This window comes from Entelurus aequoreus, linkage group LG07, assembly GCF_033978785.1.
Source record: "Entelurus aequoreus isolate RoL-2023_Sb linkage group LG07, RoL_Eaeq_v1.1, whole genome shotgun sequence".
Classification (NCBI taxonomy): Eukaryota; Metazoa; Chordata; class Actinopteri; order Syngnathiformes; family Syngnathidae; genus Entelurus; species Entelurus aequoreus.
Genome location: NC_084737.1, coordinates 81423212 through 81435711, shown reverse-complemented (window position 1 = coordinate 81435711; position 12500 = coordinate 81423212). Strand labels below are relative to the sequence as shown.

At 44.2% G+C, this 12500-nt stretch overlaps 1 protein-coding gene across 4 annotated transcripts in view; it reads left to right on the top strand.

Annotated features, from left to right (window-relative positions):
- Positions 1 to 12500, top strand: part of LOC133654318 (neural cell adhesion molecule L1.1-like) — a 124174-nt gene that overhangs the window by 53616 nt on the left and 58058 nt on the right. For 3 of the 4 annotated variants that reach the window (XM_062054619.1, XM_062054618.1, XM_062054621.1), the window contains 2 exons: positions 7018 to 7032; positions 10553 to 10664. In XM_062054619.1, coding sequence (XP_061910603.1) covers positions 7018 to 7032; positions 10553 to 10664 — 127 coding nt within the window. The remainder of the gene's footprint in view (positions 1 to 7017; positions 7033 to 10552; positions 10665 to 12500) is intronic. The other variant, XM_062054620.1, reaches the window with a different exon arrangement.

Sequence of the window (12500 nt, the reverse complement as noted above, 5' to 3'; positions counted from 1 at the left end):
ATGTGCTAGGATGTTGTTCATATGTTCTAGGATGCTTGTTCATATGTTCTAGGATGTTGTTTATATGTGCTAGGATGCTTGTTCATATGTGCTAGGATGTTGTTCATATGTGCTAGGATGTTTTTTATGTGTTCTAGGATGCTTGTTCATATATACTATGATGCTTGTTCATATGTTCTAGGATGTTGTTCATATGTTCTAGGATGCTTGTTTATATGTTCTAAAATGTTGTTCATATGTACTCGGAAGTTGTTCATATGTTCTAGGATGCTTGTTCATATGTTCTAGGATGCTTGTTCATATGTTCTAGGATGTTGTTCATATATACTAGGATGCTTATTCATATGTACTAGGATTCTTGTTCATATGTTCTAGGATGCTTATTCATATGTACTAGGATTCGTGTTCATATGTGCTAGGATGCTTATTCATATGTACTAGGATGCTTATTCATATGTGCTAGGAGGCGCCACTAAACAAGTACTGGGGTGTCATGCCTAAGGATGGCCACTGTACCAATACTTCTGTTTCAGTTATTGTTTGTGATGATGAAATCAAGGAAAGAAGCTGAGTATGCTAAAAGTTGTTATATTATATATTATTATATTATATTAGATGGCAGCAGTGCACTAGATGGCAGCAGTGCACTAGATGGCAGTAGTGCACTAGATGGCAGTAGTGCACAAGATGGCAGTAGTGCACAAGATGGCAGCAGTGCCCTAGATGGCAGTAGTGCATTAGATGGCAGCAGTGCACTAGATGGCAGCAGTGCCCTAAATGGCAGTAGTGCACTAGATGGCAGCAGTGCACTAGATGACAGCAGTGCCCTAGATGGCAGTAGTGCATTAGATGGCAGTAGTGCATTAGATGGCAGCAGTGCACTAGATGGCAGTAGTGCATTAGATGGCAGTAGTGCATTAGATGGCAGTAGTGCACTAGATGGCAGCAGTGCATTAGATGGCAGTAGTGCACTAGATGGCAGTAGTGCATTAGATGGCAGCAGTGCATTAGATGGCAGTAGTGCACTAGATGGCAGTAGTGCACTAAATGGCAGTAGTGCATTAGATGGCAGCATTGCACTAGATGGCAGTAGTGCATTAGATGGCAGTAGTGCATTAGATGGCAGCAGTGCACTAGATGGCAGTAGTGCATTAGATGGCAGCAGTGCATTAGATGGCAGTAGTGCACTAGATGGCAGCAGTGCACTAGATGACAGCAGTGCCCTAGATGGCAGTAGTGCATTAGATGGCAGTAGTGCATTAGATGGCAGCAGTGCACTAGATGGCAGTAGTGCATTAGATGGCAGTAGTGCTTTAGATGGCAGTAGTGCATTAGATGGCAGTAGTGCACTAGATGGCAGTAGTGCATTAGATGGCAGTAGTGCATTAGATGGCAGCAGTGCATTAGATGGCAGTAGTGCACTAGATGGCAGTAGTGCATTAGATGGCAGCAGTGCCCTAGATGGCAGTAGTGCATTAGATGGCAGTAGTGCATTAGATGGCAGCAGTGCACTAGATGGCAGTAGTGCATTAGATGGCAGCAGTGCACTAGATGGCAGCAGTGCCCTAGATGGCAGTAGTGCACTAGATGGCAGCAGTGCACTAGATGGCAGCAGTGCACTAGATGACAGCAGTGCCCTAGATGGCAGTAGTGCACTAGATGGCAGCAGTGCATTAGATGGCAGTAGTGCACTAGATGGCAGTAGTGCATTAGATGGCAGCAGTGCACTAGATGGCAGCAGTGCCCTAGATGGCAGTAGTGCACTAGATGGCAGTAGTGCATTAGATGGAAGTAGTGCATTAGATGGCAGCAGTGCACTAGATGGCAGTAGTGCACTAGATGGCAGTAGTGCTTTTGATGGCAGTAGTGCACTAGATGGCAGTAGTGCATTAGATGGCAGTAGTGCTTTTGATGGCAGTAGTGCACTAGGTGGCAGTAGTGCACTAGATGGCAGTAGTGCTTTTGATGGCAGTAGTGCACTAGATGGTAGTAGTGCATTAGATGGCAGTAGTGCTTTTGATGGCATGAGTGCACTAGGTGGCAGTAGTGCACTAGATGGCAGTAGTGCTTTTGATGGCAGTAGTGCACTAGATGGCAGTAGTGCCCTAGATGGCAGTAGTGCACTAGATGGCAGTAATGCATTAGATGGCGGTAGTGCATTAGATGGCAGCAGTGCACTAGATGGCAGTAGTGCACTAGATGGCAGTAGTGCTTTTGATGGCAGTAGTGCACTAGATGGCAGTAGTGCACTAGATGGCAGTAGTGCTTTTGATGGCAGTAGTGCACTAGATGGCAGTAGTGCATTAGATGGCAGTAGTGCACTAAATGGCAGCAGTGCACTAGATGGCAGTAGTGCACTAGATGGCAGTAGTGCATTAGATGGCAGTAGTGCATTAGATGGCAGCAGTGTATTAGATGGCAGCAGTGCACTAGATGGCAGCAGTGCCCTAGATGGCAGTAGAGCATTAGATGGCAGCAGTGCATTAGATGGCAGCAGTGCACTAGATGGCAGCAGTGCATTAGATGGCAGTAGTGCACTAGATGGCAGTAGTGCATTAGATGGCAGCAGTGCATTAGATGGCAGTAGTGCACTAGATGGCAGTAGTGCACTAAATGGCAGTAGTGCATTAGATGGCAGCATTGCACTAGATGGCAGTAGTGCATTAGATGGCAGTAGTGCATTAGATGGCAGCAGTGCACTAGATGGCAGTAGTGCATTAGATGGCAGCAGTGCATTAGATGGCAGTAGTGCATTAGATGGCAGCAGTGCACTAGATGGCAGTAGTGCATTAGATGGCAGTAGTGCATTAGATGGCAGTAGTGCATTAGATGGCAGCAGTGCATTAGATGGCAGTAGTGCACTAGATGGCAGTAGTGCATTAGATGGCAGCAGTGCACTAGATGGCAGTAGTGCATTAGATGGCAGCAGTGCACTAGATGGCAGTAGTGCATTAGATGGCAGCAGTGCACTAGATGGCAGTAGTGCACTAGATGGCAGCAGTGCACTAGATGGCAGCAGTGTCCTAGATGGCAGTAGTGCACTAGATGGCAGCAGTGCACTAGATGACAGCAGTGCCCTATATGGCAGTAGTGCACTAGATGGCAGCAGTGCACTAGATGACAGCAGTGCCCTAGATGGCAGTAGTGCCCTAGATGGCAGTAGTGCATTAGATGGCAGCAGTGCACTAGATGGCAGCAGTGCCCTAGATGGCAGTAGTGCACTAGATGGCAGTAGTGCATTAGATGGCAGTAGTGCATTAGATGGCAGCAGTGCACTAGATGGCAGTAGTGCACTAGATGGCAGTAGTGCTTTTGATGGCAGTAGTGCACTAGATGGCAGTAGTGCATTAGATGGCAGTAGTGCTTTTGATGGCAGTAGTGCACTAGGTGGCAGTAGTGCACTAGATGGCAGTAGTGCTTTTGATGGCAGTAGTGCACTAGATGGCAGTAGTGCCCTAGATGGCAGTAGTGCACTAGATGGCAGTAGTGCATTAGATGGCAGTAGTGCACTAGATGGCAGTAGTGCACTAGATGGCAGTAGTGCTTTTGATGGCAGTAGTGCACTAGATGGCAGTAGTGCACTAGATGGCAGTAGTGCTTTTGATGGTAGTAGTGCACTAGATGGCAGTAGTGCATTAGATGGCAGTAGTGCACTAAATGGCAGCAGTGCACTAGATGGCAGTAGTGCACTAGATGGCAGTAGTGCATTAGATGGCAGCAGTGCATTAGATGGCAGCAGTGTATTAGATGGCAGCAGTGCACTAGATGGCAGTAGTGCACTAGATGGCAGTAGTGCTTGATTGATGGTGTATTGCTTATGGAGGTCTGTTGCGCCCTACAAAGTGTTTATACTGTAAGTGTTGTATTCAGTACACTCCATGTTTGATTGTTAGTTGTAACTTTCATTAACACATTTCAACATTAAAAAGCTAAAATGGCTAATGCTAATCAGTAGCATGTAAATAGCAAAGCATGTGTATATTAGCATCATGTATATTAGCATCATGCATATTAGCATCATGCATATTAGCATCATGTATATTAGCATCATGCATATTAGCATCATGCATATTAGCATCATGTATATTAGCATCATGTATATTAGCATCATGCATATTACCATCATGTATATTAGCATCATGCATATTAGCATCATGCATATTAGCATCATGCATATTAGCATCATACATATTAGCATCATGCATATTAGCATCATGCATATTAGCATCATGCATATTAGCATCATGCATATTAGCATCATGTATATTAGCATCATGCATATTAGCATCATGCATATTAGCATCATGCATATTAGCATCATGCATAGTAGCATCATGTATATTAGCATCATGCATTTATTGAACAATGGAGCCTTAACTAACTTACAGAATGTTGATGTTTTTGAGTCCATTTCTTGGTTAGCATTGAACATTTGTGGTAGTAGTTTGGCTCTCAGTGCTGCTGGAGTAATCTCCAAGTGCCAAAGTGCCAAAAGTGGGCAACCAGGCGTGACACCCAAGGTAGCGTAAAATGGCACCGTTGGATTTTAGGTGAATCGGTGCCAGGATTTGATTACCTGATTCATTACCCAGCATGCCTTGCTAAAATATGTAATTTCTTCACCAGAGTACACCTAATATTACTTCATTAGAGTACATGTGATATAAACATGTAATATTACTTCATTAGAGTACATGTGATATAAACAAGTAATATTACTTCATTAGAGTACATGTGATATAAACAAGTAATATTACTTCATTAGAGTACATGTGATATAAACAAGTAATATTACTTCATTAGAGTACATGTGATATAAACAAGTAATATTGTGGAGCTAAGAAAACATGTTCAGAGGTAAAATTCCCCCTAAAATAAAAGCATTGGTAATTGAAATAAAAGTATTAGTGATTAAAATAAAAGTATTAGTGATTAAAATAAAAGTATTAGTGATTAAAATAAAGGTATTAGTGATTAAAATAAAAGTATTAGTGATTAAAATAAAAGCATTAGTGATTAAAATAAAAGTATTAGTGATTAAAATAAAAGTATTAGTGATTAAAATAAAAGTATTAGTGATTAAAATAAAGGTATTAGTGATTAAAATAAAGGTATTAGTGATTAAAATAAAAGTATTAGTGATTAAAATAAAAGCATTAGTGATTAAAATAAAAGTATTAGTGATTAAAATAAAAGTATTAGTGATTAAAATAAAAGTATTAGTGATTAGTTTCCCAAGGAGTTTCAGCACATTTTGGAACGCCGACTATTAGCTCCAAAATGTGGGCGGGGCCTGAATCATTGGAACTATGTCAACATCTGGAGAGTGTGGTAGAAAGTCCAAATCTTAAACAGGAACAAAAGTGAATTTAGTAGAAAAGTTGTATTTACCCATAATCAAATGGTACAAGGTTGGATTGAATTGCCATAATTACAGGCAGTTTTCTCCGGAGAAAAAGAAAGTTCCCTCGAGCAAGGAAAAAAAGGAAAGCGCTTGAATCACCTCCCGACACTTGGTTATTTATCTGTTACCTGGTGGGTCCAGGGCCAGATGTTTTGGGATCAACATTCTTACATCTATTCACCATAACAACAATGGAGATATCTTGTACAGTGTCAGGGTGACGCCACCTGCCATGTCAGGGTGACGCCAACTGCCATGTCAGGGTGACGCCACCTGCCATGTCAGGGTGACGCCAACTGCCATGTCAGGGTGACGCCACCTGCCATGTCAGGGTGACGCCACCTGCCATGTCAGGGTGACGCCACCTGCCATGTCAGGGTGACGCCACCTGCCATGTCAGGGTGACGCCACCTGCCATGTCAGGGTGACGCCACCTGCCATGTCAGGGTGACGCCACCTGCCATGTCAGGGTGACGCCACCTGCCATGTCAGGGTGACGCCACCTGACATGTCAGGGTGACGCCACCTGCCATGTCAGGGTGACGCCAACTGCCATGTCAGGGTGACGCCACCTGCCATGTCAGGGTGACGCCACCTGCCATGTCAGGGTGACGCCACCTGCCATGTCAGGGTGACGCCACCTGACATGTCAGGGTGACGCCACCTGCCATGTCAGGGTGACGCCACCTGCCATGTCAGGGTGACGCCACATTGCCATGTCAGGGTGACGCCACCTGCCATGTCAGGGTGACGCCACATTGCCATGTCAGGGTGACGCCACCTGCCATGTCAGGGTGACGCCACCTGCCATGTCAGGGTGACGCCACATTGCCATGTCAGGGTGACGCCACCTGCCATGTCAGGGTGACGCCACATTGCCATGTCAGGGTGACGCCACCTGCCATGTCAGGGTGACGCCACCTGCCATGTCAGGGTGACGCCACCTGCCATGTCAGGGTGACGCCACCTGCCATGTCAGGGTGACGCCACATTGCCATGTCAGGGTGACGCCACCTGCCATGTCAGGGTGACGCCACATTGCCATGTCAGGGTGACGCCACCTGCCATGTCAGGGTGACGCCACCTGCCATGTCAGGGTGACGCCACATTGCCATGTCAGGGTGACGCCACCTGCCATGTCAGGGTGACGCCACATTGCCATGTCAGGGTGACGCCACCTGCCATGTCAGGGTGACGCCACCTGCCATGTCAGGGTGACGCCACCTGCCATGTCAGGGTGACGCCACCTGCCATGTCAGGGTGACGCCACCTGCCATGTCAGGGTGACGCCACCTGCCATGTCAGGGTGACGCCACCTGCCATGTCAGGGTGACGCCACCTGCCATGTCAGGGTGACGCCACCTGCCATGTCTTCCTTAATGCTTTTCACCCACGCTCTCTCAGACTTTGACAAACAACAAAATAGAAATGGTACAAAAGGTCAGAAATTCCACTACAAAAGTATTTGTGTGTTAGAACAATGTCAACATCTGGAGAGTATTTGTGTGTTAGAACAATGTCAACATCTGGAGAGTATTTGTGTGTTAGAACAAAGTTAACAATTCCTCTCTCACCTCCTTCCCTTGCTTCCTTGCTTCCTTGTGGACAAAAAGACAAAGTGACCAACAGTAAGTGACGCTCCTTGTTGCCATGGTGACGTGTGTGCAAGTCAACATCAACATTCTTGTGTACACTTTTGTATCATTTTGCATCAGATCTACATCCTAGGTCTACACATGATGTGTGTGTTTGTGTGTGTGTGTTTGTGTGTTGCAGTTTCAACTGGGTCTACACATGATGTGTGTGTTTGTGTGTGTGTGTTTGTGTGTTGCAGTTTCAACTGGGTCTACACATGATGTGTGTGTTTGTGTGTGTGTGTTTGTGTGTTGCAGTTTCAACTGGGTCTACACAAGATGTGTGTGTTTGTGTGTGTGTGTTTGTGTGTTGCAGTTTCAACTGGGTCTACACATGATGTGTGTGTTTGTGTGTTGCAGTTTCAAATGGGTCTACACATGATGTGTGTGTTTGTGTGTTGCAGTTTCAACTGGGTCTACACATGATGTGTGTGTTTGTGTGTTGCAGTGTCAACTGGGTCTACACATGATGTGTGTGTTTGTGTGTGTGTGTTTGTGTGTTGCAGTTTCAACTGGGTCTACACATGATGTGTGTGTTTGTGTGTTGCAGTGTCAACTGGGTCTACACATGATGTGTGTGTTTGTGTGTGTGTGTTTGTGTGTTGCAGTTTCAACTGGGTCTACACATGATGTGTGTGTTTGTGTGTTGCAGTTTCAACTGGGTCTACACATGATGTGTGTGTTTGTGTGTTGCAGTTTCAACTGGGTCTACACATGATGTGTGTGTTTGTGTGTGTGTGTTTGTGTGTTGCAGTGTCAACTGGGTCTACACATGATGTGTGTGTTTGTGTGTGTGTGTTTGTGTGTTGCAGTTTCAACTGGGTCTACACATGATGTGTGTGTTTGTGTGTGTGTGTTTGTGTTCTGCAGTTTCAACTGGGTCTACACATGATGTGTGTGTTTGTGTGTTGCAGTTTCAACTGGGTCTACACATGATGTGTGTGTTTGTGTGTTGCAGTTTCAACTGGGTCTACACATGATGTGTGTGTTTGTGTGTTGCAGTGTCAACTGGGTCTACACATGATGTGTGTGTTTGTGTGTGTGTGTTTGTGTGTTGCAGTTTCAACTGGGTCTACACATGATGTGTGTGTTTGTGTGTTGCAGTGTCAACTGGGTCTACACATGATGTGTGTGTTTGTGTGTGTGTGTGTTTGTGTGTTGCAGTTTCAACTGGGTCTACACATGATGTGTGTGTTTGTGTGTTGCAGTTTCAACTGGGTCTACACATGATGTGTGTGTTTGTGTGTTGCAGTTTCAACTGGGTCTACACATGATGTGTGTGTTTGTGTGTGTGTGTTTGTGTGTTGCAGTGTCAACTGGGTCTACACATGATGTGTGTGTTTGTGTGTGTGTGTTTGTGTGTTGCAGTTTCAACTGGGTCTACACATGATGTGTGTGTTTGTGTGTGTGTGTTTGTGTTTTGCAGTTTCAACTGGGTCTACACATGATGTGTGTGTTTGTGTGTTGCAGTTTCAACTGGGTCTACACATGATGTGTGTGTTTGTGTGTTGCAGTTTCAACTGGGTCTACACATGATGTGTGTGTTTGTGTGTTGCAGTGTCAACTGGGTCTACACATGATGTGTGTGTTTGTGTGTGTGTGTTTGTGTGTTGCAGTTTCAACTGGGTCTACACATGATGTGTGTGTTTGTGTGTTGCAGTGTCAACTGGGTCTACACATGATGTGTGTGTTTGTGTGTGTGTGTGTTTGTGTGTTGCAGTTTCAACTGGGTCTACACATGATGTGTGTGTTTGTGTGTTGCAGTTTCAACTGGGTCTACACATGATGTGTGTGTTTGTGTGTTGCAGTTTCAACTGGGTCTACACATGGTGTGTGTGTTTGTGTGTTGCAGTTTCAACTGCGTCTGCACATGATGTGTGTGTTTGTGTGTTGCAGTTTCAACTGGGTCTACACATGATGTGTGTGTTTGTGTGTTGCAGTTTCAACTGGGTCTACACATGATGTGTGTGTTTGTGTGTTGCAGTTTCAACTGGGTCTACACATGATGTGTGTGTTTGTGTGTTGCAGTTTCAACTGGGTCTACACATGATGTGTGTGTTTGTGTGTTGCAGTTTCAACTGGGTCTACACATGATGTGTGTGTTTGTGTGTGTGTGTTTGTGTGTTGCAGTGTCAACTGGGTCTACACATGATGTGTGTGTTTGTGTGTGTGTGTTTGTGTGTTGCAGTTTCAACTGGGTCTACACATGATGTGTGTGTTTGTGTGTGTGTGTTTGTGTGTTGCAGTTTCAACTGGGTCTACACATGATGTGTGTGTTTGTGTGTTGCAGTTTCAACTGGGTCTACACATGGTGTGTGTGTTTGTGTGTTGCAGTTTCAACTGGGTCTGCACATGATGTGTGTGTTTGTGTGTTGCAGTTTCAACTGGGTCTACACATGATGTGTGTGTTTGTGTGTTGCAGTTTCAACTGGGTCTACACATGATGTGTGTGTTTGTGTGTTGCAGTTTCAACTGGGTCTGCACATGATGTGTGTGTTTGTGTGTTGCAGTTTCAACTGGGTCTGCACATGATGTGTGTGTTTGTGTGTTGCAGTTTCAACCGGGTCTGCACATGATGTGTGTGTTTGTGTGTTGCAGTTTCAACTGGGTCTGCACATGATGTGTGTGTTTGTGTGTTGCAGTTTCAACTGGGTCTGCACATGATGTGTGTGTTTGTGTGTGTGTGTTTGTGTGTTGCAGTGTCAACTGAGTCTACACATGATGTGTGTGTTTGTGTGTTGCAGTTTCAACTGGGTCTACACATGATGTGTGTGTTTGTGTGTTGCAGTTTCAACTGGGTCTACACATGATGTGTGTGTTTGTGTGTTGCAGTTTCAACTGGGTCTACACATGATGTGTGTGTTTGTGTGTTGCAGTTTCAACTGGGTCTACACATGATGTGTGTGTTTGTGTTGCAGTTTCAACAGGGTCTACACATGATGTGTGTGTTTGTGTGTTGCAGTTTCAACTGGGTCTGCACATGATGTGTGTGTTTGTGTGTGTGTGTTTGTGTGTTGCAGTTTCAACTGGGTCTGCACATGATGTGTGTGTTTGTGTGTGTGTTTGTGTGTTGCAGTTTCAACTGGGTCTGCACATGATGTGTGTGTTTGTGTGTTGCAGTTTCAACTGGGTCTGCACATGATGTGTGTGTTTGTGTGTTGCAGTTTCAACTGGGTCTGCACATGATGTGTGTGTTTGTGTGTTGCAGTTCCAACTGGGTCTGCACATGATGTGTGTGTTTGTGTGTTGCAGTTTCAACTGGGTCTGCACATGATGTGTGTGTTTGTGTGTTGCAGTTTCAACTGAGTCTGCACATGATGTGTGTGTTTGTGTGTTGCAGTGTCAACTGAGTCTACACATGATGTGTGTGTTTGTGTGTTGCAGTTTCAACTGGGTCTACACATGATGTGTGTGTTTGTGTGTTGCAGTTTCAACTGGGTCTACACATGATGTGTGTGTTTGTGTTGCAGTTTCAACTGGGTCTACACATGATGTGTGTGTTTGTGTCTTGCAGTTACACAACCACCCGTTCTGACAGAGTCTTTAGAGGCCATGACAACATTCACTGCGTTTGCTGCTAGCGACATCCATCTTCCCTGTGAGGCCTCCGGCAACCCAACGCCCACGTATGTCCCTCATCATTGTTATCATATTGTCATAGATGCTTGTCAACAACGCCCACGTATGTCCCTCATCATTGTTATCATATTGTCATAGATACTTGTCAACAATGCCCACGTATGTCCCTCATCATTGTTATCATATTATCATAGATACTTGTCAACAACACCCACGTATGTCCCTCATCATTGTTATCATATTGTCATAGATGCTTGTCAACAACGCCCACGTATGTCCCTCATCATTGTTATCATATTGTCATAGATACTTGTCAACAACGCCCACGTATGTCCCTCATCATTGTTATCATATTGTCATAGATACTTGTCAACAACGCCCACGTATGTCCCTCATCATTGTTATCATATTGTCATAGATACTTGTCAACAACGCCCACGTATGTCCCTCATCATTGTTATCATATTGTCATAGATACTTGTCAACAACACCCACGTATGTCCCTCATCATTGTTATCATATTGTCATAGATACTTGTCAACAACGCCCACGTATGTCCCTCATCATTGTTATCATATTGTCATAGATACTTGTCAACAACGCCCACGTATGTCCCTCATCATTGTTATCATATTGTCATAGATACTTGTCAACAACGCCCACGTATGTCCCTCATCATTGTTATCATATTGTCATAGATACTTGTCAACAACGCCCACGTATGTCCCTCATCATTGTTATCATATTGTCATAGATGCTTGTCAACAACGCCCACGTAGGCCCCTTATCATTGTTATCATATTGTCATAGATGCTTGTCAACAACGCCCACGTATGTCCCTCATCATTGTTATCATATTGTCATAGATGCTTGTCAACAACGCCCACGTATGTCCCTCATCATTGTTATCATATTGTCATAGATGCTTGTCAACAACGCCCACGTATGTCCCTCATCATTGTTTTCATATTTTCATAGATACTTGTCAACAACGCCCACGTATGTCCCTCATCATTGTTATCATATTGTCATAGATACTTGTCAACAACGCCCACGTATGTCCCTCATCATTGTTATCATATTGTCATAGATACTTGTCAACAACGCCCACGTATGTCCCTCATCATTGTTATCATATTGTCATAGATACTTGTCAACAACGCCCACGTATGTCCCTCATCATTGTTATCATATTGTCATAGATGCTTGTCAACAACGCCCACGTATGTCCCTCATCATTGTTATCATATTGTCATAGATGCTTGTCAACAACGCCCACGTATGTCCCTCATCATTGTTATCATATGGTCATAGATACTTGTCAACAACGCCCACGTATGTCCCTCATCATTGTTATCATATGGTCATAGATACTTGTCAACAACGCCCACGTATGTCCCTCATCATTGTTATCATATGGTCATAGATACTTGTCAACAACGCCCACGTATGTCCCTCATCATTGTTATCATATGGTCATAGATACTTGTCAACAACGCCCACGTATGTCCCTCATCATTGTTATCATATTGTCATAGATACTTGTCAACAACGCCCACGTATGTCCCTCATCATTGTTATCATATTGTCATAGATGCTTGTCAACAACGCCCACGTATGTCCCTCATCATTGTTATCATATGGTCATAGATACTTGTCAACAACGCCCACGTATGTCCCTCATCATTGTTATCATATTGTCATAGATACTTGTCAACAACGCCCACGTATGTCCCTCATCATTGTTATCATATGGTCATAGATACTTGTCAACAACGCCCACGTATGTCCCTCATCATTGTTATCATATGGTCATAGATACTTGTCAACAACGCCCACGTATGTCCCTCATCATTGTTATCATATTGTCATAGATACTTGTC